Here is a 25,451-nt window from a genome sequence, read left to right as displayed (position 1 = left end):
TTCGAAGAGTCCTGGGGTCAGTGGCAAATAGGTACGACAGTAATACCTTGGAACATCTCGTTCCAACTACTGGAGACCAAATAGATTGCTGCCATCGTTGCCATGACAACCTGAACAAAGGAAAAGTTCCAGCAACCGCAATGGTCAACCACATGTATGTCCCAGAGTCACCCAACGTTATCAGTATTTTGACGGATGTGGAGGCAAGGATGGTCAGTCGTGCGAAGGCCTTTCTTAAAATCCACAAATTGAGTCGAGGACGAGGACAAGTTGCTCTTCAAGGGCAGGTCATCCACTTTGCCCAAAGCGTGGAGGAAGTTCAGGAGCAGTTACGCCTCGGGCCGAACACATCAAACGGCACAATAATTGTCACGGAATCAGTTGGAGACTTTCCACATTCCTCCATATTTGATATAAGGCCTCAAGGTAGAGCAATTTAAATCACTACTCAATTTTCTTAGTACATAATGTTAATTGTATTGGTTTTAGTACTTCGTGAAGCTCTAGAGTGGTTGCTCATAAATAATCCCGGATACTCAAAGGTGACAATGGAGGAGTTCAACCTGGACGGTATTCGGCTTGAAGATGCCGTTGTAGCACAGAACGAAGGTGATAGTTATCCAACACCAGATGTGACTGATAGGAAGGGAAGGCCACGCATCGAGGGTGGATATGTTCCAATTCCAAGAAAACCGTGGATGATGGCAATGCGGCTGAGCTTCTGTCAAACCTCCAAGCGATTTCTAAAAGCAGGAACTGGAGGAAAACAATGCACTGCAATGTCTGCTGCCGCTGTGGCGTATGCTGCAGTAAAATCTCCGGGTACTTGGACAATACAAGATGGAGACCGGATGTTGACGGCTGGTGACTACTACTACCAGAAATGTCGCAACAGGATTATAGGTATGTGGAATATTCGTGCTGAGATATTGTGATTGAGTGGTAAATTTCGTGTTTACATACAGAAAGGAACGCAACTAATGGTGAAGGCCGCGCACAGATTGTTGCATACGACTATTTAAACCCTGATGAGATCGAGGGACAAATTGCAAATGTTTTTGGAAAATCTGTTAGTATAAGCTTGGTGGACGGAGGTATTGTCTTCTACGCTGCGTTTGAAAGGTGGATGGCAGAAGTAGAAGACTATGCGAAGAGGGCGCTAGCCAGTGCCATTGAGGATTTCGTCTCGAGCAACTCAGACTACGCGTTAATTACTGGTGGTTCGTATAATCACAAATACTGCCAACATGTTTCCATTACAAAAATTTAAAATAATCCCATCCCGTAGGTCAATACACAATGGGCCTAAGCAAAAGCGATGGACATCTCTACTATTTTGACAGTCACGCTAGGACTCAACAAGGCATGATTTCAAATGCAGCAACTCAGCAGGCTTTAATTTTAAAGCTACGCCAATGTCAAGAAAGCTACCATCATCTTTGCAAAATAGTCAACAACAATTGTGTTCAAAGCCTAAATGCTGCTGTTCTTACCGTAACTCCTCTGAATATTACAATTCGTGAAGACATAAATAGCCCATCGGAAGTTGAAGAGATAGATAATCCCAATGACATGCATGCTGCATTTGGCGACGAGGCACAAGAAGATTGCCTCATCCACAATATTGACTTCCTTGAGCCTCGGTTGGACAGATTTGGGCAGAGTAGAGAAGAACAATTGCAAGAAGATGTGACCGATCTCGTTTGCACTAGCTCTTGCAACTTGCAAGAAAATGTGAATCTTCATAGGACGGCTGCTCCGCCAATTAACGTGCGTTACGAAATTCATTTGGAGGAGAAATGCTTCATTCAATGTTTCCCCCACGGACAATACGGTTTGGACGAAAATAGAGACCAAGATCACGCTGCTAAATTAACGCCTCACGCATACTTTGCGACCAGAGTGATGTCAGCCGATCGTCGATTTCGTCGTAATGACTATCTCTTCTATGCACTTTCAAGGTCGGAACAATCTATCATGGATTCCAAAATTGCCGTCTGCGCCAACATGAAATTTCAAGACCAGGAAAATGAGAATGCTCCGGTGGCAGAAAATATTCATTTGTACATGAGCGCCATCCGTGGTTCCAAGTCGTACTGGAAGAAATACACAGGAGATATCATGGCAATGGTGACAAGACTTGGTCCACCTACGTTCTTCCTTACAGTGTCTACTGATGATATTGGTTCCGCTGATATTCTCACTGCAATGTGGAGGGCATCGCGTGACGAACCTGTTCCAGCCAATATTCAGAATTTGCCGTATGACGAACGTCGGGAGCTATTAAACTCCAATCCCGTGGCAGCCGCACGTCATTTCAACCTTAGGACCCAGGAACTGATAAAGTTACTGACCAATGATCCAACAATATTTGGAAAGCCGGTGGTCGACTATACCTTCCGTGTTGAATTTCAAGACCGCGGGAGTCCCCATCTACACTCCCTCATCTGGGTAGAAAATCCACCAGATTTTGCTACCACAGAAGGTATCGAATTCATTGACGCCAATGTTTCATGCAGTCTCCATGGTGAAACAGAAATTGGGGACCTGGTTAGACGTTACCAAACGCACAAAAATACACCTACATGCTTCAAGAAAGGTAGCACATGCCGCTTCGGCTTTCCTCGACCTGTAATGGCTGAGACAAGTTTAACATTGGACGAAGACAGCAGGACCCGAGGACGAGGCATCATCTTACGAAGAAATGAAGATGAGATGTGGATTAACAATTATCATCCGAAACTCCTTTGGCTCCTCCGTTGTAATATGGATATACAGCCCGTTCTTGGGGTTGCAGCAGTAGCCCTGTATATCGCTAAATATATTGGTAAGAATGAACCGGAAACCTTCCGCGAAGATATTCGCCGCACAATTCAAACCTTGAGGGAAGGTAATCATCCGATTCGTTATCAGATGGAGAAAGTTTCCCGAATTCTTTTGAATCGGCGGACTTTATCGTCTCAAGAGTGTGCTGCCAGAATGTGTAATATCCCAATGCGGTTTTCGTCGCGTAGCTTCGTCTTCGTTCCCACCTTCCGTCCTTGGGATCGGATAAGAATGCTTCGAAAGGATGCATTTCTGAATGGTGACGAAGTAAAATTTGCTAGGTAAATGACAATATTGTAATCATAAATATTTGCCTTTTAATGCTAATCATAAAATTAAATTTTGTTTTAACTCTAGTAACATAATTGACAAATATTGTGAACGCCCGGATGATCTTGGCAATATCTGCCTCTTTGAATTTGCTTCGAAATATCAACCATGTCGAAGTTATGTGCAACCAGATGAGGATTTGGTTGAAGGGTTTGAGGAGGAAATTCTGCGAAGACAAAGAGGTTCTCGGGCTTTCTACCTAAGAGACAGAAGCATGGGTATGTGGAAAAAGAGAGAAACCTTTTCCATAGTCAAAAGCCCATCTTTCCATAGCGACACTGATGCAGCCAATTTTATCTACGCGCACATTCTCCTATACATTCCATTCAGAAATGAGGAGGTAGAGCTGCTAATTCCAGGCGAATCTGTGCAGGAGACTTACGAACGACGGAAGAGCGATATGAGGACAAATGAAGATTTTCACCTCATCCGTCCGGAGATGGCGACAGCATTGGAGGCTGCTATAGACAAAATTTCACATGATCGAGATGCCCAACTTCAAAATGACCTTGCTGAGGACGACCATTTCCTTTACTTCCCCGATGTTGATAATGCAAGCAACGTTTTGATGGCACCAGGGGACGAATATCAAATCCCTTTCATGGACGAAGAAAGCTTCGAAACTGAATTGGCCAAAATGAACCCTGATCAAAAGGAGATCTACGATCTCATTCAGCAGTGTTTGGATGATCAAGGACGAGTCCAACTTAAGTTGTTCATTACTGGTGCTGGGGGAACTGGAAAGTCGTTTTTGATCTCTTTACTGACTAACCTCATTCCGATAAAGGAAGGCGGTCCTGGACTGGACGGCGTAGTGCTTGCTGCTCCAACAGGAGTTGCAGCTCTGAATATAAACGGTCAGACCCTCCATCGTACATTTCATCTGGCCGTAGAGGCAGGGTCTGTCCCACACTACGCCAAACTAGGAGCTCAAATGCTACAGCGTATGCGCGAAAAATTTAGGAACGTTGAGTGGATCATCCTTGATGAAGTTTCGATGATTTCCTACGAGGTGAGGCAAATGTATCATTAATTATATTTCGTATTAATGATGGTCCAGCGGTACCATGAATAGTAAGAATTACTATTTTTAATTAGGTATTCCGGCAGATTGATCATCGCCTGTGCGATTGTTTTGATTCTGAGATGCCGTTTGGAGGAAAGAACGTTATCTGCGTTGGGGATCTCTTCCAGTTGGAACCAGTGAATGGACACTGCATCTACGAAACGCCGCGTTTCTATCTAGGAGAAGCCAACATTTGGCATGCTTTTGAGTTTCGGGAATTAACGGTAAACATGCGTCAAGTGAATGATCCCCTCCTTCGAATATGTAACCATCTACGTGAAGCAAATCTCACAAGCGAAGACCTTGAGATCTTAAGAACCAGGGAGTTAAAGGATGCCAACCCTCTGGAGCCAAAGATGAAAGACATGCAAGAGAAGTTTAAGAATTCCATCCGTATCTATGCAACCCGTGCCCAAGTAGCAAGCTACAATCGCCTGCGGACTAGACAACTTCGCGATGACAAAAGTATAAATGTCTACACCATTCGGGCAAGGGACACCTTCAACTCTGGACCAAATGTTGGATGCCAAGCACCTCTATCCCGTAGTTCTAGAGACAGCAATAAATGCGGAGGATTTCCTGCTTCCATCCAACTAGCTGCTGGATCTAGAATTATGGTGATCCGAAATTCCACGACAACGCGATACCTGGTCAATGGGTCAATGGGGACCGTTGTTGGGTTCACCTGGAATATGCTTGCAAGAGAACAACACCGTTCTGGTGACCTACCCGCCACCGTACAAGTAAAGTTTGACGACCCAAGGATCTGCGGAAATTCAGATGGTATCTTCGATCTCCGACCTGAAGACGTCGTGTACAACAACGGACGCGGGGGTGAAGAAATACGGCGTCGAATGCTACCGATAGTGCTTTGCTGGGCAGTCACGGTTCATAAGGTACAGGGGATAACAGTGGACACTGCCGTAATATATCTTGGACCGGAGCTCTTTGCTCACGGACAAGCTTATGTTGCCCTTAGTCGTGTCCGAACACTCGATGGTGTAGCTATTTTACAGCAAGACGATACCAAGTTGTGCCAAGAACTAAATCAAAAGCTGGTAGCGGAAATGAGAAGGCTTAGGGATAAACTTCTTTAATATTGTTTACTTTAAATATATAATCAAAACAACAATTGCCAAAATGTATTTAGCTAATCTGAAATAAATAGCTTGAGCGAAGTGAACAATGAGGTAGATAAAAATTGGTAAATAATTTAGCGGTAAAACCGCAGGAAAACCTATTTTTTCATTTCCTGTTCCATGTCTAATTTCATTTCATTCAGTTTCACAGTATCAAAATTGAGAGGAAATGCGAGAAACAAGATTTTTTTTCAAATATCGGTACTACCCAAATTGGGTACTACCGATATTTGATGGTGGGGAAAAATAGGCGCAAATTTTGGCAAATGTATTGGCTCATTTGGTCCATCTCATCAACCCCCCTAACCTCTGAAATTCATCAACATCCCAATATCCATTGTCATGGTCGATCGGTTACTCAATGTGCAGGCCTTAATTTTCAATGTCTAAGTGATATGTCAAATGTCCTACAATCTTTAAATTCAACTAGAGGCGGGATCGCACCATATAATTCATACTTGTCGAGATTGAGGAATATAGGTCAAGTTAGATTAGAATAGGTTAGGCCATAATAAAAATGTTTAACCAGTGAAAAGTTTTGCATGAAGCATCACAATTGCAATTAGTTAAAATACAAAATTAAGAATGTAGTTTCCGGAGTCAATATTTGCGCCTATTTTTCCCCACCATCAAATATCGGTAGTACCCAATTTGGGTAGTACCGATATTTGAAAAAAAATCTTGTTTCTCGCATTTCCTCTCAATTTTGATACTGTGAAACTGAATGAAATGAAATTAGACATGGAACAGGAAATGAAAAAATAGGTTTTCCTGCGGTTTTACCGCTAAATTATTTTCTACAGGCATTCCCCGCTGAGAAGGCAGCCCCCGCCGCCAACGACAAGGCTGCCCCCGCCGCCAATGATAAGCCTGCACCCGCCGCCACCGTTATCAAACCTGCTGCTAACCAAGCTTCTGCTTCCGCAGATCAAGTTCCTAATAAAGCCCCAGCCTCCTCAGCCGGGTATTATTATTATCCTGCCGCATAATACTTATTTAAATTTTGAATTTGTAAAATTAGATTCATGAAGAGATTTTAATTTCCGATAAAAAATTTGAAATTCGATAAAGTTCCAAAGTACAATTAAATAAGAATGAATCGTCACAATCACAACTCAAGGTTTTAACATAGGTGATTTTATTTCTCATTGTTTTTAATCATGCCATTACTTCATTGCTTGTAATAAAATTTATATGCCTGAAAATATGTATCATAATTCATAATAGCACCAGAGTCAACTTTATGTAAGTGCTAGCTTCTCATTTAAATTTCAATAAATTTTTGCCTCTCGTAAATCATACCTTACAAACGTACGAGATAAATATACTTATCTCAACATGAAGATCACGATTCGAACTATTGGCATTCTTCTCCTTCTTATCAGTTCTATTGTGGTGAGATTTTGCATAAAAACTTAAAAGCGTAAACGTCCAAGTTAAATTGAATTACTTAAATTGTAGGCAATGCCTCAAGACACACCTCAAGAGGCCCCAGCAAGTTCTTCTCCTGCTGACACAGATCCTGCCCCCAATGGAAAACCAGGCCAGAAGCTGGACGATGATTCACCACTTGCGAAAATAGAAGCTCCTCGAGACACCTAAAAACATGGCTGTGAATAACACCATTACGTGCGTCATAATACTTTAAAGGACAAATCCATAAAACTGAATAAATGGCAAATTGGCACACCACATCACAAGAACGAATTATCGAGCATGAAAATTTCACCAAATTGTTAAATTAGTAATACGTATTATCGATTCGTCATTTATTCATGTCCAAAAATTTCACAATAAAAATCCCAAAAAAATCATGAACATAAAATTAAAAGTTCTACCACTAAATACTGCCCAAGCCAATTTATCCCTGCATAGTAAAATCTACGCCACTAAAATTCAAGCGTTAGATTTTGTCATTGTCTGTCATTGTCTGGAACAATCGAAATCTTCGTAATGATTGTGGGCAATGGAAATTTACAGCTACGTCTAAAATTAAAAGAAATATATGAATAGATATATCTCTTGTATAAATAAATACAATTTAAATCTGTAATTAAATATTTAACTAAATAGTACCACGTTCAAATCCGGTGAGCCCAATATCTATTCCAAAACGTTCGATAACTTCGTTCAAAGACTTTGGCTCTTCCTTCTTTATTCCAGCTTCCCAACCAAGGTAGCCCATATAATCAGACAAATTACCAGGAACAAGAGTAAAATCATCATCGTCATAATTAGAACTGTCTCGTTTTTCATTTTCAGATATGGGCAGACCACACTTTTCCATTTCCAGGTCGTCCTCATAAACCCATTCAAATTCAGTCGATGATGGTCCTTTAGAATCCTGCATGTACAAAAATGTAGTTAAAAAAATGTGTATATTTATACAGCCCATAACAATTTAAATCAGGATGAATTTGCAGATTTCTTACAAACATGGCGACATTGAACATCAATTTTTTGGTCGAATCTTGAAATTTCGAAAGTGATTTATATCTCAAGCGAATACAATCCCCAATGTCCACAGATATTTTGATGTCTTCCAACGTACGAATGTTTCCAGTGCTCTCTCGCATTAATCCCTAAAGTGATTAATGATGGTTATAAAAAATCAGCATTAAATAGTGGATTATTGTATGGCAAAAACCTTACATCGGGGCCTAAAAGTTGCAATTGGTATAGTAAATTGTCTGTAATTTTCCCGACGGTTGGAATTTTGGTGACTGTGATACACAGATTTTCCTCTTCTTGAAAGAAAGTGAGTCCAAAAAACTGCCCAAAATGGCCAAAAAGTGTACTGATGAAACATTGTGACACTGAAAAAAATAATGAGGAAACTTATACATAAGTGATTGTATGTTAATGCTAATCTAATAAACTTACAATCCTGTAATATCTTCAAATCTTGGATACATAATCCAACATATTGGACGTGACCATAATTCACAGGTATTTCGTGTTCCACAGATAAATGTTCAACGTAGCTCGTCATTAACATTGATGGAAATTCGCACTCGTTTAGGAATTGGCATACAACTTGGCTCTCATTAACAGAAATTACGGGACAATATTTTAATCTGCCTTGCTTCGTGTCCACTTTACAACCCGCTTGTTTCTCCATGCTTATTTTTTTGGGAAAATAAATCTTTTAATTATTAAATTAAGTGATTATTATATTTCTCGAGAGCAATATATTGGAACTATAGACTTTCGTCTCGATACAAGTTTGAAGTTAGTGAATGCCGTCATGTGAAGCCAACAAGAAAATACTCAAGAAAGCTAAACAATTTACATCTCCAAATACTTGAAGATGTAAATCGTATGCACATTTGTACAACTACTTGATATGTAAATTTTATTTAACTATGCAAAAACATACTTGAAATTGAAAATCGTCCAATATTTAAAATTTTATTATGCAAACCATTTATTTTTGCAATTTCAATTTATCTATTATGTATATAATCCTACTTCCTCTCTGAGATACCAATCGCCCCTGTCACGTTAAATTGACCTCGTCGTGCAGTTCTACCGTGGCACTCACATGGTCCCCAGTTCCCGACAAATTAGCATTAGCATTTGCATAATCCCCCGCATTAGAAGATGGTGGTGGACCGTAAACATATACACTTTGTCCAGTATTGACGCCTGCACTCAAAGAAAAAGTAGCGACACCATCATCCGAACTTGCAGATCCGGTTAACACGGCAGAGGCGGATGATCCACCATTCGTACTTCCGGAAGATGAAGTACTATCTCCTATAATCGAAATAAATGATTAATTTTCCCAAGTAATTGCATAATTAAAAATAATTAAAATTTTAAAAAATATCTCACCATCTTTCTTTTTATTTAATTCCTGATCCAATGTCGAATTGCCGGAACTATTTGATTGTGCATCCGCGCTGGCCGTGATGGACTGACCAGTAGCATTGGCATAAACGTTGGCCCCTCCTTGGACGTTTCCACTCCCAGAAATATAGTCCCCACCTTCACTAATGTAACCATTTGCACTGTTCCATGAACCTCCGCTCAAATTGATACTGGAATTGGCACTCCCTTGAGGTCCTGATGCTGTTAAGGATGCCTCGACGGAGGAAGAACCAGAACCATTCTCATTTCCTTCGCTAGAGGCGTCTAAATTAAATTTTAGTTACCGTTTTTGGCGTGACCGAGAGTACAGATTTCTCCCCTCATCAATTACTTACCTCTGGAAACAGTAAATGCAGTGGTAAATCCGACCACAAATACGAGAAAGTATAACTTGGCAGAAGTCGTCTCACTCATTTTGGTGGTGTCACTTTTCTTTTCAGTGTGAGCTTAATGATAATCGCGTGAAGAATGGGAAACATTTTTCAAGGGTTTGTCACCCTTAAATAAATAGGAGATCAATGACTTTGTCTGCTATTTTTAGAGGGTCATGTGCACAGTGGAATACAATAAGGGACCTGAAAAAGGGTAAACTTTCATAGTCCAAGCCCATAATATGCATGAATATGAATGGATGACTAAATATGTACATTACTCATAAAAATATTTCGTGGGCATCATGTAAGATTTATATTTCATTTATTTTTATTCCAACCAGAAAACACTAGAACTTTTTTTAATACGCTAAAGTTATTTTGTAGATTCTGTTACCAAAATACTTTAAACAAGAATTAGACAACTGGTCCCCCGTTATTTTTCCAGTCCGCGATGCCCGAGTAGACACTATACAACACAAAAATGCACTATGATAGCTTATTTTCATACATAATATGTATGAAATTACATTACACATAAATTCTTTTCATACCCAACATTACTGAAGCCCGCCTCTTTGAAAGCGGTCGCCGCTCTTTGACCTCGCATCCCTGCTTTGCAGTGTGTGATAACCCGTGAATCCTTCCCTGGTTTAGGAAATCCATACTTTTCTTCAAATTCAGCATCGCTTAATTCCAATGCGGCCGGGAGGTCGCCAACTATTTCGAAATAATTAAAATTAGATTTTATATTTACACTTTAAATGGTTCCTGCAATAACTAACTCGGAATATTCTTTGATTGTTCGATTTTTCCATCCGTCTTGATTTCCTCGTCAGGTCGCACGTCCACCAATGTGACTTCCGGCTTTTTCAACTCTTCTTGAACTTCAGCAAAAGTCAAGGGCTCCATTTCGCTGTATTAGAGGTCTCCGAGTGATATGTACTTTAATGTTCTATTTACTCCAGTAGCACCACACCTCAAAAATGGTGCGTCTTAATATCGTCACAGAATTAAGGAATTATGCAAACAAATCAATAATTGTTTGTTTGGCTGTTTCGTCTCTCTCGCTGTCAGTTGTTTGTTATTTTATTACGGCTTACGGGTAAAGTGGTTGGGTTGATTAATGGATCAGACCCGCATACACCACTTGCTTGTGGTTCCAGTCGCCCTTCAATTATAAAAAAATCCAGTACAATAAATGCAGCGACTGGACGACAAGTGAAGGATAATGTGCAGTAGTTGTGTACTTGTACTACCTAATATGCCATGTAGATTTGTACGTGCATTGTAATTGTAATGTAGCCTACCTTCGTCATCACCTTGCATCCATTTGTGACTAGAAAACTATAATTGATCGGACCAGCATTGACGTTTTTTATGCGTATTCTATTGTATTGCATTGTATTTATCATTTTGGGGTCAATTGACTCGTCATTATTCATTTTGCCTGTACAAAATTCTGGTTAAAGCTGGTTTTTATTTATAAAACTTGAATAAATTAAAAAGAAGCAGAAAATAATGTTGCACACATAACCGGAACGACAACAATTTTTATATGAAATCATGTAGGCCACCTTTTACTTTAGTTTTATGCACCAGTTGCAAACTGACCTCGTACAAATCGATACAGGAAAGCGTGCAAATAATGAGAAAACTGTTTCCTGCAAACTGCAACCACAAGAGAAAAAAGCTTCTAAATTAGAAGCAGATTTCTTAATCCAGTTCCATTTCCACGAATTCATATCCGAATACATATCCGTCCAGTTTAATATTTGCAAAAAAGTGTGAGCAAAAACGGAAATACGTGGCAGTCGATTCTTTACTCATTAATAATTTCATGTAAAATATAACCTGCACATTTGATAAGGCACTTGAAAATTAAACCTATCTGAAAAAATTAAAGTGCATTCAAGTGGCCAAAGTGTTTTAATAAAGCGTCGGGGAAAATGAGACCATTTCCATTTTCTGCATAAGAATATGAAACATCGCAATTAAAAATTCAAGGGTGCCTGGACATCTAACTTTAGAACTTGTGTTGATAAAAATCTCGAAAAAATCTGACTCCGATGTCTCCGACATGGCATCTTTCTGGACACGACAAAAATAATAATTTGAGCATATCCAGCTAATCTGCGCATTTAGACTTGCGACGACTTTAAAGTAACAAATAATAAATAATAAGCTCCACAAACAAACAAGTAGAAATAACAATCACGTACACAAAAAAAAAAGAATTATATAATTTGATTGATGTTGAAGCAAATTTATTGTCGAAAGGAGATAAATGGATTTCTCTACATGGAAAATTACCGACAATGCTTTTCCTTCATCAAGTGTATTAGTCATGAGTGTAGAAGAGTATTTGTAGGAATTATGTGATATCAAAACTCTGACCACGTATGTGTAAAAGCAAACATTAGATTGGATCATCCGCACTGCATGAACTAAGATTTTGTTGTATGTACAACTTAACTAATGCGAGTGACCAGGAGGAACAAAAAATGATAAGAAACTGGTCAGCCTTCCAGATTGTACTGGTCAATTCCAGTTTTTACCAGAAATTCCAGCCTCGTCTTATTATTTTAAGAAGGTGAAACGTCTATTCTTGTTCTTGGAAGTTGGAGTGGTGTATGTGTGACGGTTTTATTACTGGGACCACCATTGACTTGCTTGACATTGCAATTGATGGTGCACTTCACCGGGCAATTACATCACCTGGACACGAACTGATCAACAAGTAATAAAGATAACCTCCTGTCCGATTTATTTATGCAATTAAACTTTTTAAATCTTGATAATATACTTACAACAGTTTCGATAAGGACACGCCTCCGTAATTGGCAGATATATAAAGTGACTACTCGTGTCCATTTAGAGTGCATAAAATAGTGTGTGTGGTACAAAAAGCTATATACGGCGTGGCCTTCCTCCTATTTCTAAACTTGTAATAAATTTGAAAATGTGCAAGTAACAAAGTGCTAAAAAAATTACCTTGGCTAGAAAATAACAAAAATATATAAACTTGACACTTTTCCTGCCATTATTATTCTATATCTGTAGATACATTTCCATTTTTCTGCCCAATTATGGATTGAGCGACTCATCCGTTAAAGTATAAATTTAGTCCCAAAACTATGTATCTCGAGCTTTGTAGGGACGAGTAAACGAGGTCATATAAAAATCGATTCATATAAAATTTCAAGATATTTCCAGTTCCTATGAATTGAAATTTAGCAAGCCATGTTGTTTTTCCTACATTTTGCACAACCAATTCATTAACTTTATTGCACCCGAAGCAAGCGAGATATAAATATACTACACGGATCAAATGTCAATCTCACGTCGTGATGGATATGAATGTATGATATTTCATACTCGAAAACCAACGCTACCAAACCAAGTTACATATACGAACAAAACCAGTTTGAGCTTCAACAACATTAGATAGTTTGTAACAAATAGATTTAAATCATCACCAATCTATTCATTACAATCAACGAAAGCAGTCGCATTTGTCAGATCTAGTCTAACCACAAAAAAGTGAAACTATTTATACACAATATTTCTCAAAAATAAATTTCAAAAAGTGTTTACGAATTAGTGAAAAATAAAATACACGAGAGTTGGAATAATTACCAAAGCAAAGTGTGAATCGCAATTTTACTAGGAAGTTGGTGAGCTAGACAAAATGAATCAGCTTTTGCACGTGCAGCAGGGTTACGGACATTTGTCAGAGAGTGCGAACAATAACGAGAGCAGTAATTCCATCAAGCAAGGCTTGTACCAGGAATATTTGCAACAATGCAGCCAACCCAAAAAGGAAGGTTAGTCAAATTAAAAATACATAAATTCCACCGTTTCGTGAAACAGAGAGAGATCAGTTTTCATAAGTGTTAACTTCTCCCTTTTCATAGGATCGAATATCCGCACAAAATGCCTCAATTTCTGCAAATGTAACCCGTTATCGTGGATGTTTTCCCTGTTTCCTATCCTCTCATGGCTGCCAAAATACAATTTCCGAGAAGATTTTAGCTACGACCTAATCAGCGGAATTACCGTCTGCGTGATGCAAATCCCACAAGGTGAGCGAGTTTTGTTGACGGAAAGGAATAATCAATCGTCTACGAAACATCTTGTTGCATTGTTGATGTTGTTGTTATCGTCGTCGTCGTCGTCGTCACCACTTTTATGTAAAAATGTGTCCCATTCATGACAGGGATGGCGTATGCAATGCTGGCGAGTGTTCAACCAGTCGTGGGGATTTACATGAGTCTGTTCCCCATTATAATTTACTCCATAATGGGCACATCTCGACACATTTCCATGGGGACTTTCGCAGTATGTCTTGCACAAAGTACAGCTTTTATGAAAGAGTTTAAAGTTTACAGTTTATTTTTCAACGTTAAAGATCACTTGCCTCATGACTTCCAAAACGGTGCTCGAACTGCATGCCAAATATGATACGGTTACACACCCCGAGCTTAATGACACCTCGTTGGGAACGGTCCCTTACGAAGTGGTGGACCACCAGGAAGAACAGCACTACAAGTATACGCCAGAACAAATTGCTACCATTCTCAGCTTTGTTACTGGCATTATTCAGGTGAAAAATTAATGAGATGTGCGACTAACGTGAGACAGCGTTCATGATTGTATTTTTGCTTTCAGTTGTTGATGGGGACATTGAGACTGGGCTTTCTCTGCGTCATCCTGAGCTCAGATCTTGTTAGTGGCTTTACGTTGGGGTCAGCTATTCACGTATTAACATCTCAAATCAAAAGCTTGTTAGGTCTCTCTATCCAACGAAGAACGGGGGTGTTTAAGATACCTCTTACGTATTATGACATTTTTTCCAACATTGGGAACTCTAATGTGACTGCCGTCATATTTTCTGTGATAACTCTCTCCTGCCTCATGATTTACAACGAAGTACTCAAGGTGAGTGAGAACGCCCAATTTTTATACTTTCGCTTGATTATAAAAGTATAAATCTTGACAATGTTACTTGCAGCCTTTGATTGCCAAGAAAATTTCAATTCCCATTCCAATTGAGTTGTTTGCTATTGTGGGAGGTTCGTAAACAAAGTATGATAGCAATTTCGCATTCACAAAATAATTCATGTAAATATTTAGGAACGTTGGTATCGAGATATTGGATTACCTCGGAAGAATATGGCATCCAAATCGTTAATCACATTCCAACAGGGTAATACTGATAATTAGCATAATTTAAAAAATAACAAAATTATCATAATGCATGAAATTTTAAGGTTTCCTCCCCCAGCCTTGCCCCCACTTGAACTTGTGAAAGATGTTCTTATGGACAGCTTTATCATGGCAATTGTGGCGTTTACTATCAGCATCAGCATGGGCAAGATCTTTGCAGCAAAACACGAATACGATGTGGATTCCAATCAAGAGTTGCTTGCGAACGTATGTATGATTTACTAATTTTAGTAGTGATGAGACTAAATATTTTCACTAATTACACATAAAAATCAAAAATTTCAGGGAGCCAGCAATGTGTTTGGAAGTTTCTTTAGTTGCGCCCCAATCTCATGCTCTCTTTCTCGAAGTGCGTATTAATCTGTTGCTTTAAATGAGAATTTTTTATATCGGCTTTATATTAGTTGCGTTTATTTAGGTGTTATCCAAGAGCAAGTTGGTGGTCGTAGTCAGTTGGCCGGCCTCGTTAGCTGTGTCATTATGGTTTTTGTACTTTTGTGGATTGCACCCTTTTTCGAAACCTTACCTCAAGTAAGCACAGCCTCAAAATAACCCAGTCTCAAGATAAAATTAAAATAATTGCCATTTTACACCCCGCAGTGCGTCTTGTCTTCAATGATTGTGGTGGCCCTGAGAGGGATGCTTATCCAGCTACGAGACGTCCCGGGAGCATTTAGAGAGTCACTTCTCAACGCTGGCGTCTGGTCTGTCACATTCCTTGCCACCGTTTTCCTTGATATTGAATACGGCCTAGGAATTGGCGTTATTGCCGCATTGCTTAACCTTATTTGGAGATCGAACCGACCCTACTGCGCCCTTGTCAGGGTGCACTCTGATTCCTTGGATGGTTCCATTCTTGTCGATGCGTCCTCACCCTCTGGCAAACAAATTCCTGGAATCCAAATTGTCAAATACACGGGTTCACTCAATTTTGCAACGGTTGAGTATTTTGGGAAAAAGTTGAATTCATTGGTTCCTCCAACGGATAGATTTGCTAGTCAGTCATCTTTTCCACCAAATATCGGACAGTCAAATAAGGTATGTGCATATACTAATTAGTAGTAATTGTTGTGTCGTCAATTAAATTAAAATTAATATTTCCATCTGTTGAATTCCCCCCTTAACAATGTAAATATCATCAGAGTCATCATGTATTATGACTAATTTAGCAGAGAAAAGGTTCCATCATGGAGGGTGTTATTGTGTCCACAATTTCCGAAGAAGTCGATCATCAATTAGAGTCCAGCAGCGAATATGACAATAATGAATTTTCCAACTCTTCAGAACAAATTTTCAAACCAGGCAAAGTTAGCAGTAGCCTTGCAGTCGAAAAACCTGATGTGAGTTGATTGATCATAGTTCTAAATAATAAATAGAGACCATTTTCACGCCATTATTTCCTGAATTTCTAGGTCAACTGGCTAATTTTGGACTTCTCCAGCGTAAGCTCCATCGACCCCGCAGCCACCAAATCGCTCATCTCTCTCACAAAGCTATACTTAAAGAAGGACGTCAACTTGATATTTGTGGGATGTGCTCCATCCATAATTCCCATCCTGGACCAAGGCAATCTCATCAAGGTGGCGGGTGCGGATCACTTCCACCCCACGGTCCCTGCAGCCCTCAGCTACCTTCGAAGAGGTCTCGTCGTCCGGAGGAGGAGCTCCCTCCGACCTCCGCTCGACAATTCGTACAACACGACCTCCAGCCTCGGAATTTCGATGGACACGAGCTCTCAGGCCGCAGCCGCAGCGGAACAAGTCGTTGTTCAAGACGATGGAGACTTTCAAGTCGTGGGTGATACTACTGCTTATTTCAGAAGACTGTCGAAAAATACTTTAAGGTGATGATTGGATCGCTTTACTTAATTTATAACTAGGTTTATTTGTTACTTATTGTTACCTAACTAAATAAATAAATTTTGTCACATGGTTAATGCAAAAATGAGAAGTGAATATTTTCTTTAAGCGGGTCGGCTAGACTGGGCATAAATTCAGAAAATTCATGCATGAAAGTGAAATGCGTTTTCTATTTTTTTGGGGGTAACAGCGAAACAAAGTAAGTAGACTTACAATACATATAAAATAAAATACTTACTTCCGTGACTCATTAATGTCCATATTCATTTCAAAACTTGCATGCAATCCGCCAATCAAATCGATAACCTATACAAACTTGTGTAGAGATAATTGTAACGCAGTAAAATTCTCCAGTAATCAAACCCAGCATAAAATGCAGCTACCTCCCGGAATTGAATGGCATTAGGGAATTAGTAACTGTATCGTTCCTTGCTGAAGCAGAATGATGGGATCTATCAAAATTGTAATTGTATTTTTGCTCATATTTTCATCAAAAGTCGTAAGTCAGACCGAGTCAGAAAACGAAAGTGTGGATGGCGAACAAGTCGAAGAAAGCGATACTGGAGCCACAAATGGGGTCACAGATCTGGTAACTGAAATGACCGAAGAAACTGAAGCTGTCACACAAATCGAAACGGAAGTCACTGCGGAAAAGGAAGTTGCTACTGAAGTTGAAGTTGCTACTGAAGCTGATCCCATCACAATTCCTTACCCCATAACAACGCCTGTACCCAATAAGGGGCCGATTAATTATGCCAAGCTTGATCTAAAAACCGAATATCTTAAGGGTAACAACAAGCTGAAAATTTTGATGAGGGCTACTGGCCATATATCAATAAATTTCTATTCTATTGTACTAACAAGCTGAAAATATTTCCATATTTCAAAATTTCATAAATATGAATTTTCACATTCCAGGATCGCGATGGTCACTCGAGCAAAAAGACAAGATTGATGTTTATCATGCAATTGAAATTGTGGACATTTCAAAAGTGGACGTGGACACGATGAGCATTAGAATAGAGATTCACCTCAGACAAAGATGGGAAGCATTGGACTTGGTCATTCCTCCAGGTCTTTTTAAAGATGATGATCCTCACGATGTTTCTATCCAAGCGGACACCCCGATTTTGCAGTCTCTTTGGTCACCTAATTCTTTCATCCCTGCTGCAAGAGGCACGAGTGAGGGACACGACATTAAATAATTTGCAGCAAATATCTGCACTAAACGATATGTTAATTTCTTGTAGAGATCGCCTCCTTCACAACGGAGCAATCTGTGGTCAACATTTTCCCAAATAAAACAATCGTCTACACAGCCCGATTGTACACTATTCTTGGATGTTTATTTGATTTTCAGTGGTATCCACTTGACAAGCAGATTTGCAATTTAACCATTGAGAGCTGTACAATGAATTCTTTAATTGGATAAAATTAAGTAATTTATATTGACTAAAAATAACAATCGCCACTTTCAGATACTTCTACCTCGAAGCAAGTCGCTTATCTCTGGGAGACGAATCAACCTCCCGTGGTTTACACGAGCCTGAAATTACTGCAGTATGATCTCCACTTTCCGATGCGGTATTCCAAGGGAACTAATCAGCGTTGGGCAAGAGATGGTATTTAGAGACTTAAAATACATAAAAATCTAAAAAATTATAATATCAAATGCCCGATCATTTTTTGTGCTGATTATTCATTTCCAGACCTTTACCCATATGTCCAACTATTTTTCGAATTCGAACGTCAACTTGGCCATCATGTCATTCAAGTGTTTATTCCAACTTCGCTTGTAGTGATTTTATCTTGGTTTAGCTTTTGGTAATTAATTAATTGATTCCAATATGCTTAAAATAATTAATTATTCAATATTATCAGGTTGGGATTAGACGCTGTTCCTGGACGAATTACACTCCTGATTACAGCAATGTTAACCCTTGTTACGATGCACACTGGTTTAAAGGGAAGTATTCCTCCGGTGAATTATATCAAGGTGACCCCTCCAAAAATTGGATTTTTTCCCTGTTAATGAGACTTTTGCATGTTTCTATAAACCGATTCTTTTGAAAAAATTTAGATGATGGACATTTGGATGGTTGGTTGCATGGCTTTTGTGTTTTTGGCACTTTGTGAGTTTGTCATAGTCAAGTTTATTCATTGGAAAAAACAACAGGAATTGAAAGTAAGTAGCTCTCATGCCATCAGGAAAATAATATTTCTAAATGGAAATGCTTGTGTTTGGAAATGGATTCTAGGCGGCATTGGAGAAGGAGAAACAGATGGAAACGTATCGAAAAGAAGTTAAGGAAATGGAAGAACGAGACAAAGATAACAAGGATCAGATTCACGATCAAACAAAACCCGTTAACCGATACATCAATTTCTATCGGAATATGGTTCTCAGAGAGAGAGTATGAAATGTCTTATTTATTTAAAAGTTTTGGTGGTTAGTATTGCAGTCAAGTGAAAGTACAAATTTGTGTTAAATTGTATTTTTAGATTGTTGGGGAGATTTTATCCCCGAGATCAACTTGGGAATTCAACAATTCGACACCTTTTGGCAGGACTGGTGGGAATCCTCTCCACCCACAGCACCCGGATAATGCACCACCTCAAAAAATACCCGTTTGGGTGATGGTAGACCGGGTTTCTCGGGCTTTGTTCCCCATTTCCTTTGGCATTTTTAATCTCGTATTTTGGCCATATCTTATAGTGGGTGCTGACAATCAGTGAAGTTTATTTGCATATTTCGAAAAATGTGCACAATTTAAATTGAGGAAACTAAATAACTACTATTATTTATTTATGAATTAAGTACAGATGCAGATATTCATACAACTGTATAAAACTTTATTATTTACATTACGTTTCATTTGCATTATAGGAAATGTAACATTTGGAAAATAAAAAAAGTGTATACATCGATATCCGCATAATGCAATTTAATTTCACCATTTCATCATTACAATTACTTCATAAACATTTCTTTGTTGTACATGCACCAAAATTTCCCCAGCTCTAGTGAATGTTGTGTATGAAACTATGAATTGAATGCGTATGAATGTGAGCCAGATTCAGTCCGATATGCAAGTCAAATTATACTCCGACCACATTCTGGATTAAAATTATAATTGTAACTTTACGGAAGCGTTAAAGTTAAGTTAATTAAATCATTTTCCATGATCACAAAAATACTTTACGAAAGCTACCTTGACAAGTTCATTCTTACGCATTTGAGCAAAGTCACCTAAATTTATATAGATTGGATCGATCTTGCTTGGAGTAATTTTCTAATTCAAAGCATCTACTAATTTTACCCTTGAGTAATGATCTACTCAAGGACAAACGGACACCCTCAAATCTTTTGATCCGCTTTGATCTCACAATAATGCACGACATGAGCGGATGTTTGTCACTTTGTAATCATCAGATTTGACATACAAAACATGCACGATTACATGTATAGAAAGTCTTCATCTAGGAGTAGCAAGTCATCATCACAGAAAATTTTGCTCTACAACGACTCGAAACACCGGATATGTAGATATTTAGATGATATGTATTTGTGTATATGCAACAACTTACATACATATATACCTGTAATTATGTATGTGCATTTAATTATCAGACATTTGTACACATATATTTGTATAAACTATACCGTTTATGTGTACATATACCTTTTACCGGATAACACGTATGTTGTCGAAATAAGTAAAGAGTTTGTTACATTCCAACGCATTTCTAAATCAATGTCAAGTAATTCATGAGCAATATCACATAATGGTACATTTCAGATCTATGTATGTAGGTATACTGAATCGAATAAATAGAATTTAGCAGATCAATCCATCACCAGTGTCTGCATCATGTTTCACGCTTCAGTTGGAGAATGTTTCTGACAAGAAATCTGTTATTGAAATCGAAGTTTTATCAGAGTTTATTCTTCCATTTTTGTTGAGATTCCTCTCTCAGAGATAAGCATTGGAATGCACTATGCATCAAAGCATTTGCTCGTGTAAATGAATGTGGTTGAGTTGAGTTGAGTTGATGGGTTTTGTTCGTCTTATCTATCATAACCTATGTAGTATACCGAGCGACAATTGTATTTCAGTTGATACGGCATATATGTATTAAGCTACATATGCGCATACGACATGAAACTATCTTATACAATAGGTAGTTACTTATTACGCTAATACAATATCAATAGCCGCCCACTCTCATATCTTAATAGGATTACAATTACTCATTGACAACCCATGAAAGATATCTGTCGATAAATGGGTATAAAAATGAATGAGATTAAAATTATGCAACTAAATATATTTTCACTATTATCTAAATATTAATGCCAAATTAGTAAACGTACTCACACGACTCAAGAAAAAAACTTTCTGAATTAATTGATTTTTTTATTGTATTACATCGCATAAATACATACAAGTTTTTCGCACATCACTGGACAATCTCTGCATGCTTTCAAAAGACAGGAAAATATCTCGATTAACTTTTCACAGTCGTGTCATTGAGGCATGGAACTTATTTATTTCTATAGCACGTTCTTTCTCGGAGGATGAGTTATTAGAAGTCGTGGGAGAAAGTTGTTGAAAGGATGCTGGCATTATTATGGTCCAAATTGGACGATTGAGGATGTAATATCATAGGTCATGCTCGATTTGGAGTAATAGATCAGCGAATTTGGTGGTTCAGTCGAGATGAAGGTACAGACGGACCAGGTTGGTTCAAGAGAAACTCGGATCATTTTAGATTTAGAACACGTTGATAACCTAAAATCCCGTCTCATTTTCCTCACGAATGTCCTATGTCGAATAACGTCACAGGTTGATTTAATAATTTACCGAGCTAAACTTTTCCTGCATACTTAACTAACTAACTAACCCATTGTCTCTTGACTTAGTCGCTGAAATCCTCTCGTCATGTCCTACCGTAAATTCTACCCTTATCACCGGCGTGGTGGACCTTGCCACCTCTCTTCTCGGCATGATCCTCGCCCTCTTCACCATTTTGCTTAACAGCACCCTTCTTTACGCCATCCTTACAAAACCAGTCATCAGGTTTAACCTATAAAACTAAACTTATAATGAAACTTAAATTATAATTTATCCTTTTTCCTGTGCAGACCATTAAACGCTTTGATAGCAAACTTATGCATCGTCTCCATCTTGTCTGGTGGATTGGGTGCCGTTTATATCAGCGGTTTGGACGCCATCCTGCAGAACTTGTGGATGTGCTCAGTTTTCTCCTTTCTTAGAAGTGAGGTCCAATTACTTTTCTTTAATAAAAGGATGATTAGCTTTAATAATCTTCTTTCAAATATGTAGACGTGGGCGTGAGTCTGATATCTCTCAGCGTATTAAGTATCAGTTATGAACGGGTGAGAAAAGTTGCACCGGTGGAAATGGATGGAAAACTTTTACTTGGACGCGTAATCGGGGGGATTTGGGTGATATCTTTCATAGGGGCGATCCCCGCTCTTTTTGTCACCATTCTAGTCCACCACACCCACTCGGATGGGGAAATTCACTCTGTTTGCATGAAAGCTCCACCCGGAGACTATTTTGATGTGGGACTAATTTATGAAGTTATCCGATCCCTCGTTTTTCACGTGGGTATCCCAATCTTCATGATGTTTGGTAGGTGGGTTGGATATTGGATAGATGGAGGATTTTTTACCTGCCAATAATAATAATATCTATAAACTTTTTGACCAATTTAGAACTGTACAGGATTCGAGCAACCCTGAAGCATTTTTTCCACTTCACGGTAAGTAAGTATGTAGCATGTGCATATTAATATCTGGTAACTAAATCCGAGTTCAGTAAACTTTAAACGGCATGAGGTTCCCAATTTTCATGTCACTCAACGTGTGTGTACAGCATCATACTTTTTTGTCAAAAGTCCTTTATATCAAGTTCACCAGACAAACGTGTTCATTACAGCCATTTGTGTATCCATTCTTTTTAAAAGAATCTTTTATGCATGTTCACGGCAAGGTGCTTTCCAGACTTGGCCATTTGTGGAACTTTCTCCAGACCAGTCTCAAATTTCAAAGCCATGCAACATCCATTCTTTATCTAACCGTGCATATTTTTTGCATTCCGTTGTCACATGTATCTACATATCGAACAACAGCATTTATCCAGCTTGTCCTAATTGAGATACTCCAATTTCACTTTGCATAAGGCAACTTTTTGACCTTTTACCATTTCCTACATCGCTTCTCTTGATTTTGTAGGTGCCCTGTCCCCGGATGCGACGAAGGGTCCGTCGGGTGAGATTTATTTATATCAATTCCATCACCTTCGTCCTCCTCTGGGTCCCTTTCGGCGTGGGGATATCAATCTACAAAAACACCACGCTCCAAAAAAGGTACGAGCGATTTGTACAACATCCAGAACTCGACTGCGAGGATCGTGTCAGGTCAGCTTTTAAATTTGTATAATAATTGTCATAAAATTGTTTAACTGCATCATCCCATAAGATATTTGCGATATCACAGGTCCAACACGTTTTACATTTTGGTGTGTCTCTTCTACTGCTACATACTCCTCCTCCCCGTCTTAATCTTTTACAGCAATGACACTTTCTCCAGCCTAAAATTGTGTCATAATAACTTTGGACGAGAAAACAAGAAAATAAAAGGAGATAAAATTCGGATCAAGAATCTCAACTCGCCTCAAGGAGGAGAAGACGAGATAACCAGGATGGAAGGAGGAACGACTTTTGCTGCCAGTGAACCGATACACGATGAATGTCATACCGAGAAGGAGGAAAAGTAAATCTAGTGAGACGCCAAGATAAGAGAGGAATGTTTACATATTTGTCTCTTTGTCTGATATTCGATGGATGATAACGTGTTATATTTATAAAAACAGTCTTGCACAAGGAAGCATGTTGACAAGTTCTTATCAAACTTATTTTGATGTCGGACTAAAATTCTAGAAGTTATCCGATCGCTCGGTGGCAATCCAAATCTTCTCGAGATAAAATTCCAATGTATTTCTTATGGGGAATTATGAGTTCGGCTCAAATCAGGTGGTGGTGGCACTCTCGCTCGAGACGTGAGATGTTTACACCGTTCTCCTTTGTTTGATATTCGATTAACATATTCTTTGCTCTTTTGCATAATTTCTTTTCTCCTCGTCAATATCAAGTACAAAAGATGAAGTTGTTATCACCTCTTATCTCTCTTATCAATAAGTTTGATCAATACCGAAAGAAAGAGTAAATGGTAGACGTGAGCATCAAACAGAGTGAAATTTTAGATAAAATCATTCCATCTTCAGTTTTCAAGGCGTAAACATTCATTCAACTCTCTCCGACTTTTCAAAGTTTCCGAAAACTTTTAAAAACGCCAAGTTTCCACCGATTAACTCCCCACTCAACGCCATCATGTATAATCCCAATTACCTGGACACCCCACTTGGACGTCACCATTTGTACGGTGAAAACGCCACGTTTCCAACTTACCGTCGTGGGAGACATCACCATCACCTCCCATTATCGGCTCCACCTCTTTACTCGCAAGGCTTTCATCCTGCCATCGCCAGCCAAGGGAGTGACCGCCTTACACGACTGCTTCCTATGCAAGTCACCCCTCCAAGTTCACCCTGCCCTTCGTCCTCACTCAGCAGCTCATCCTGCACCTGCTCAGAGTGTGCCGACCGAAGGAACAGGACACTTCTAGGATCAAGTTTACTGATGGAATCTGGTCCAAGGGGGATGGATGTTCCACCGCGAGAAGGGACTTTTGGTCGGTCGGCCTCCGTAAACTTCGGAATGCCCAACTATCACCACCAACAGGCTGGACCATCGGGTCATTTTCCACAACCGAACCAACCTTTCGTTTCTCCACCAATTAACTCGGGTGGATTTACTAATAATAACCATTTCTACGCTAATGGAGCTGCACTTGCGCTTAATCTTCAAAATCCTGGCACGTACTGGGTGGACTTAAGAGCTGATATTGAAGTTGGGGGAGGACGTGCAGGAGGACCAGCCCCACAGGAAGGGGCACAAAGCGCGTCTGGAGGAGGGAGACTTGTTCAGGTCCCCATGAACGGAACAGCAGGTCCGAGCAGGATCTAGAAAAGTTAAATGTCAAAAAATTGGATCAGAAATGGTGAGTAAACTCAATATTTTCTGTGTTGAGTATTTTTGGAGATAAGAATGTTGCAATTTTTTCATAGCTAACTTTTTTTGATGTTTTTTGCAGTTCTGATAATCTTCATCATCTCGTCGTCGTGCAGTGACCGGAAGTCATTTACAGATAGCAGTGGATTCTTATCAAACTCAATATTATTTAAAACAGTTAATTCTATAAATTGCGTATTACTATATACAGATAATTATTAAATCATGTTAATTAGTTCACAGTTAATTAATTATTACTCGAGTAATATTTGTTATATTATAAAAATTAGTCCGAATAATTTTGTACTTTTTATAATCTCAGATTTTTCATCATTTTCATTATAGTTAAAACGTTCTACTTAATTAAATTGTTAAACTTATGTAAAATTACTACCCCGATTTTTTTTACAGAATAAAACATTTTCTAAATTCCAACCACTCTTGAGCCAAGAAGAACCACAGATTTTATTTATAATTGGACTCAATCTAATTTTAGTATTAAGAATTTGCACCTATCGCTTGAATCTTGCATAACAACATAATGTGGTGTTCCTCCCACTCTCTCCCCACCACCACCAAGCACCACGAGTGATTTACA

The 25,451-nt window shown here is 38.9% G+C and overlaps 6 protein-coding genes across 8 annotated transcripts; 3 read left to right on the top strand and 3 right to left on the bottom strand.

Annotated features, from left to right (window-relative positions):
- Window positions 1-7,094: 7,094 nt before the first annotated feature.
- LOC110846512 lies at window positions 7,095-8,609 on the bottom strand. The gene is made up of 5 exons (XM_022093291.2): window positions 8,245-8,609; window positions 8,014-8,177; window positions 7,794-7,943; window positions 7,438-7,705; window positions 7,095-7,347 (listed from the first exon to the last, which is right to left on the bottom strand). Exons 1-5 carry the CDS (start codon window positions 8,480-8,482, stop codon window positions 7,265-7,267), a joined length of 903 nt encoding a protein of 300 aa, XP_021948983.1. The 5' UTR covers window positions 8,483-8,609; the 3' UTR covers window positions 7,095-7,264.
- A 154-nt stretch (window positions 8,610-8,763) lies between these two features.
- Window positions 8,764-11,083, bottom strand: LOC110847791 (autotransporter adhesin BpaC-like). Its single transcript, XM_035849357.1, has 5 exons — window positions 10,391-11,083; window positions 10,160-10,325; window positions 9,570-10,074; window positions 9,199-9,498; window positions 8,764-9,120 (listed from the first exon to the last, which is right to left on the bottom strand). The coding sequence occupies exons 3-5, from the start codon at window positions 9,646-9,648 to the stop codon at window positions 8,861-8,863; spliced, it is 639 nt and encodes a 212-aa protein (XP_035705250.1). The 5' UTR covers window positions 9,649-10,074; window positions 10,160-10,325; window positions 10,391-11,083; the 3' UTR covers window positions 8,764-8,860.
- On the bottom strand, window positions 10,023-10,517 carry LOC110847398 (rhodanese domain-containing protein CG4456). Its single transcript, XM_035849005.1, has 3 exons — window positions 10,391-10,517; window positions 10,160-10,325; window positions 10,023-10,074 (listed from the first exon to the last, which is right to left on the bottom strand). The coding sequence occupies exons 1-3, from the start codon at window positions 10,515-10,517 to the stop codon at window positions 10,023-10,025; spliced, it is 345 nt and encodes a 114-aa protein (XP_035704898.1).
- Window positions 11,084-12,455: 1,372 nt separating the features above from the next.
- Window positions 12,456-16,778, top strand: LOC110847073 (prestin). 2 transcript variants are annotated; one of them, XM_022093918.2, is made up of 13 exons: window positions 12,456-13,432; window positions 13,523-13,690; window positions 13,825-13,946; window positions 14,017-14,211; window positions 14,277-14,546; window positions 14,620-14,680; window positions 14,742-14,814; window positions 14,879-15,041; window positions 15,120-15,183; window positions 15,253-15,365; window positions 15,435-15,872; window positions 16,007-16,174; window positions 16,247-16,778. In XM_022093918.2, the coding sequence occupies exons 1-13, from the start codon at window positions 13,297-13,299 to the stop codon at window positions 16,679-16,681; spliced, it is 2,406 nt and encodes an 801-aa protein (XP_021949610.1). In that variant the 5' UTR covers window positions 12,456-13,296; the 3' UTR covers window positions 16,682-16,778. The 2 variants fall into 2 exon arrangements, with proteins under 2 accessions (XP_021949610.1, XP_021949609.1); XM_022093917.2 differs by having other exon boundaries at window positions 16,004-16,174.
- A 129-nt stretch (window positions 16,779-16,907) lies between these two features.
- LOC110845721 (glycine receptor subunit alpha-4) lies at window positions 16,908-19,619 on the top strand. The gene is made up of 9 exons (XM_022092203.2): window positions 16,908-17,481; window positions 17,612-17,875; window positions 17,944-18,099; window positions 18,172-18,315; window positions 18,403-18,517; window positions 18,575-18,689; window positions 18,774-18,878; window positions 18,952-19,107; window positions 19,196-19,619. Exons 1-9 carry the CDS (start codon window positions 17,136-17,138, stop codon window positions 19,427-19,429), a joined length of 1,635 nt encoding a protein of 544 aa, XP_021947895.1. The 5' UTR covers window positions 16,908-17,135; the 3' UTR covers window positions 19,430-19,619.
- A 1,479-nt stretch (window positions 19,620-21,098) lies between these two features.
- Window positions 21,099-25,176, top strand: LOC110847628 (endothelin-1 receptor). 2 transcript variants are annotated; one of them, XM_022094606.2, is made up of 8 exons: window positions 21,105-21,540; window positions 21,618-21,774; window positions 21,840-21,973; window positions 22,042-22,353; window positions 22,437-22,483; window positions 22,956-23,140; window positions 23,220-24,842; window positions 24,936-25,176. In XM_022094606.2, the coding sequence occupies exons 1-7, from the start codon at window positions 21,522-21,524 to the stop codon at window positions 23,497-23,499; spliced, it is 1,134 nt and encodes a 377-aa protein (XP_021950298.2). In that variant the 5' UTR covers window positions 21,105-21,521; the 3' UTR covers window positions 23,500-24,842; window positions 24,936-25,176. The 2 variants fall into 2 exon arrangements, with proteins under 2 accessions (XP_035706147.1, XP_021950298.2); XM_035850254.1 differs by lacking the exon at window positions 24,936-25,176 and having other exon boundaries at window positions 21,099-21,540; window positions 22,042-22,357; window positions 23,220-23,425.
- The last annotated feature ends 275 nt before the right edge of the window (window positions 25,177-25,451 follow it).

The sequence above is a fragment of the Folsomia candida genome, unplaced genomic scaffold, assembly GCF_002217175.1.
Source record: "Folsomia candida strain VU population unplaced genomic scaffold, ASM221717v1 Fcan01_Sc003, whole genome shotgun sequence".
NCBI classification, from domain to species: domain Eukaryota; kingdom Metazoa; phylum Arthropoda; class Collembola; order Entomobryomorpha; family Isotomidae; genus Folsomia; species Folsomia candida.
This window is presented reverse-complemented; position numbering and strand designations above follow the sequence as displayed.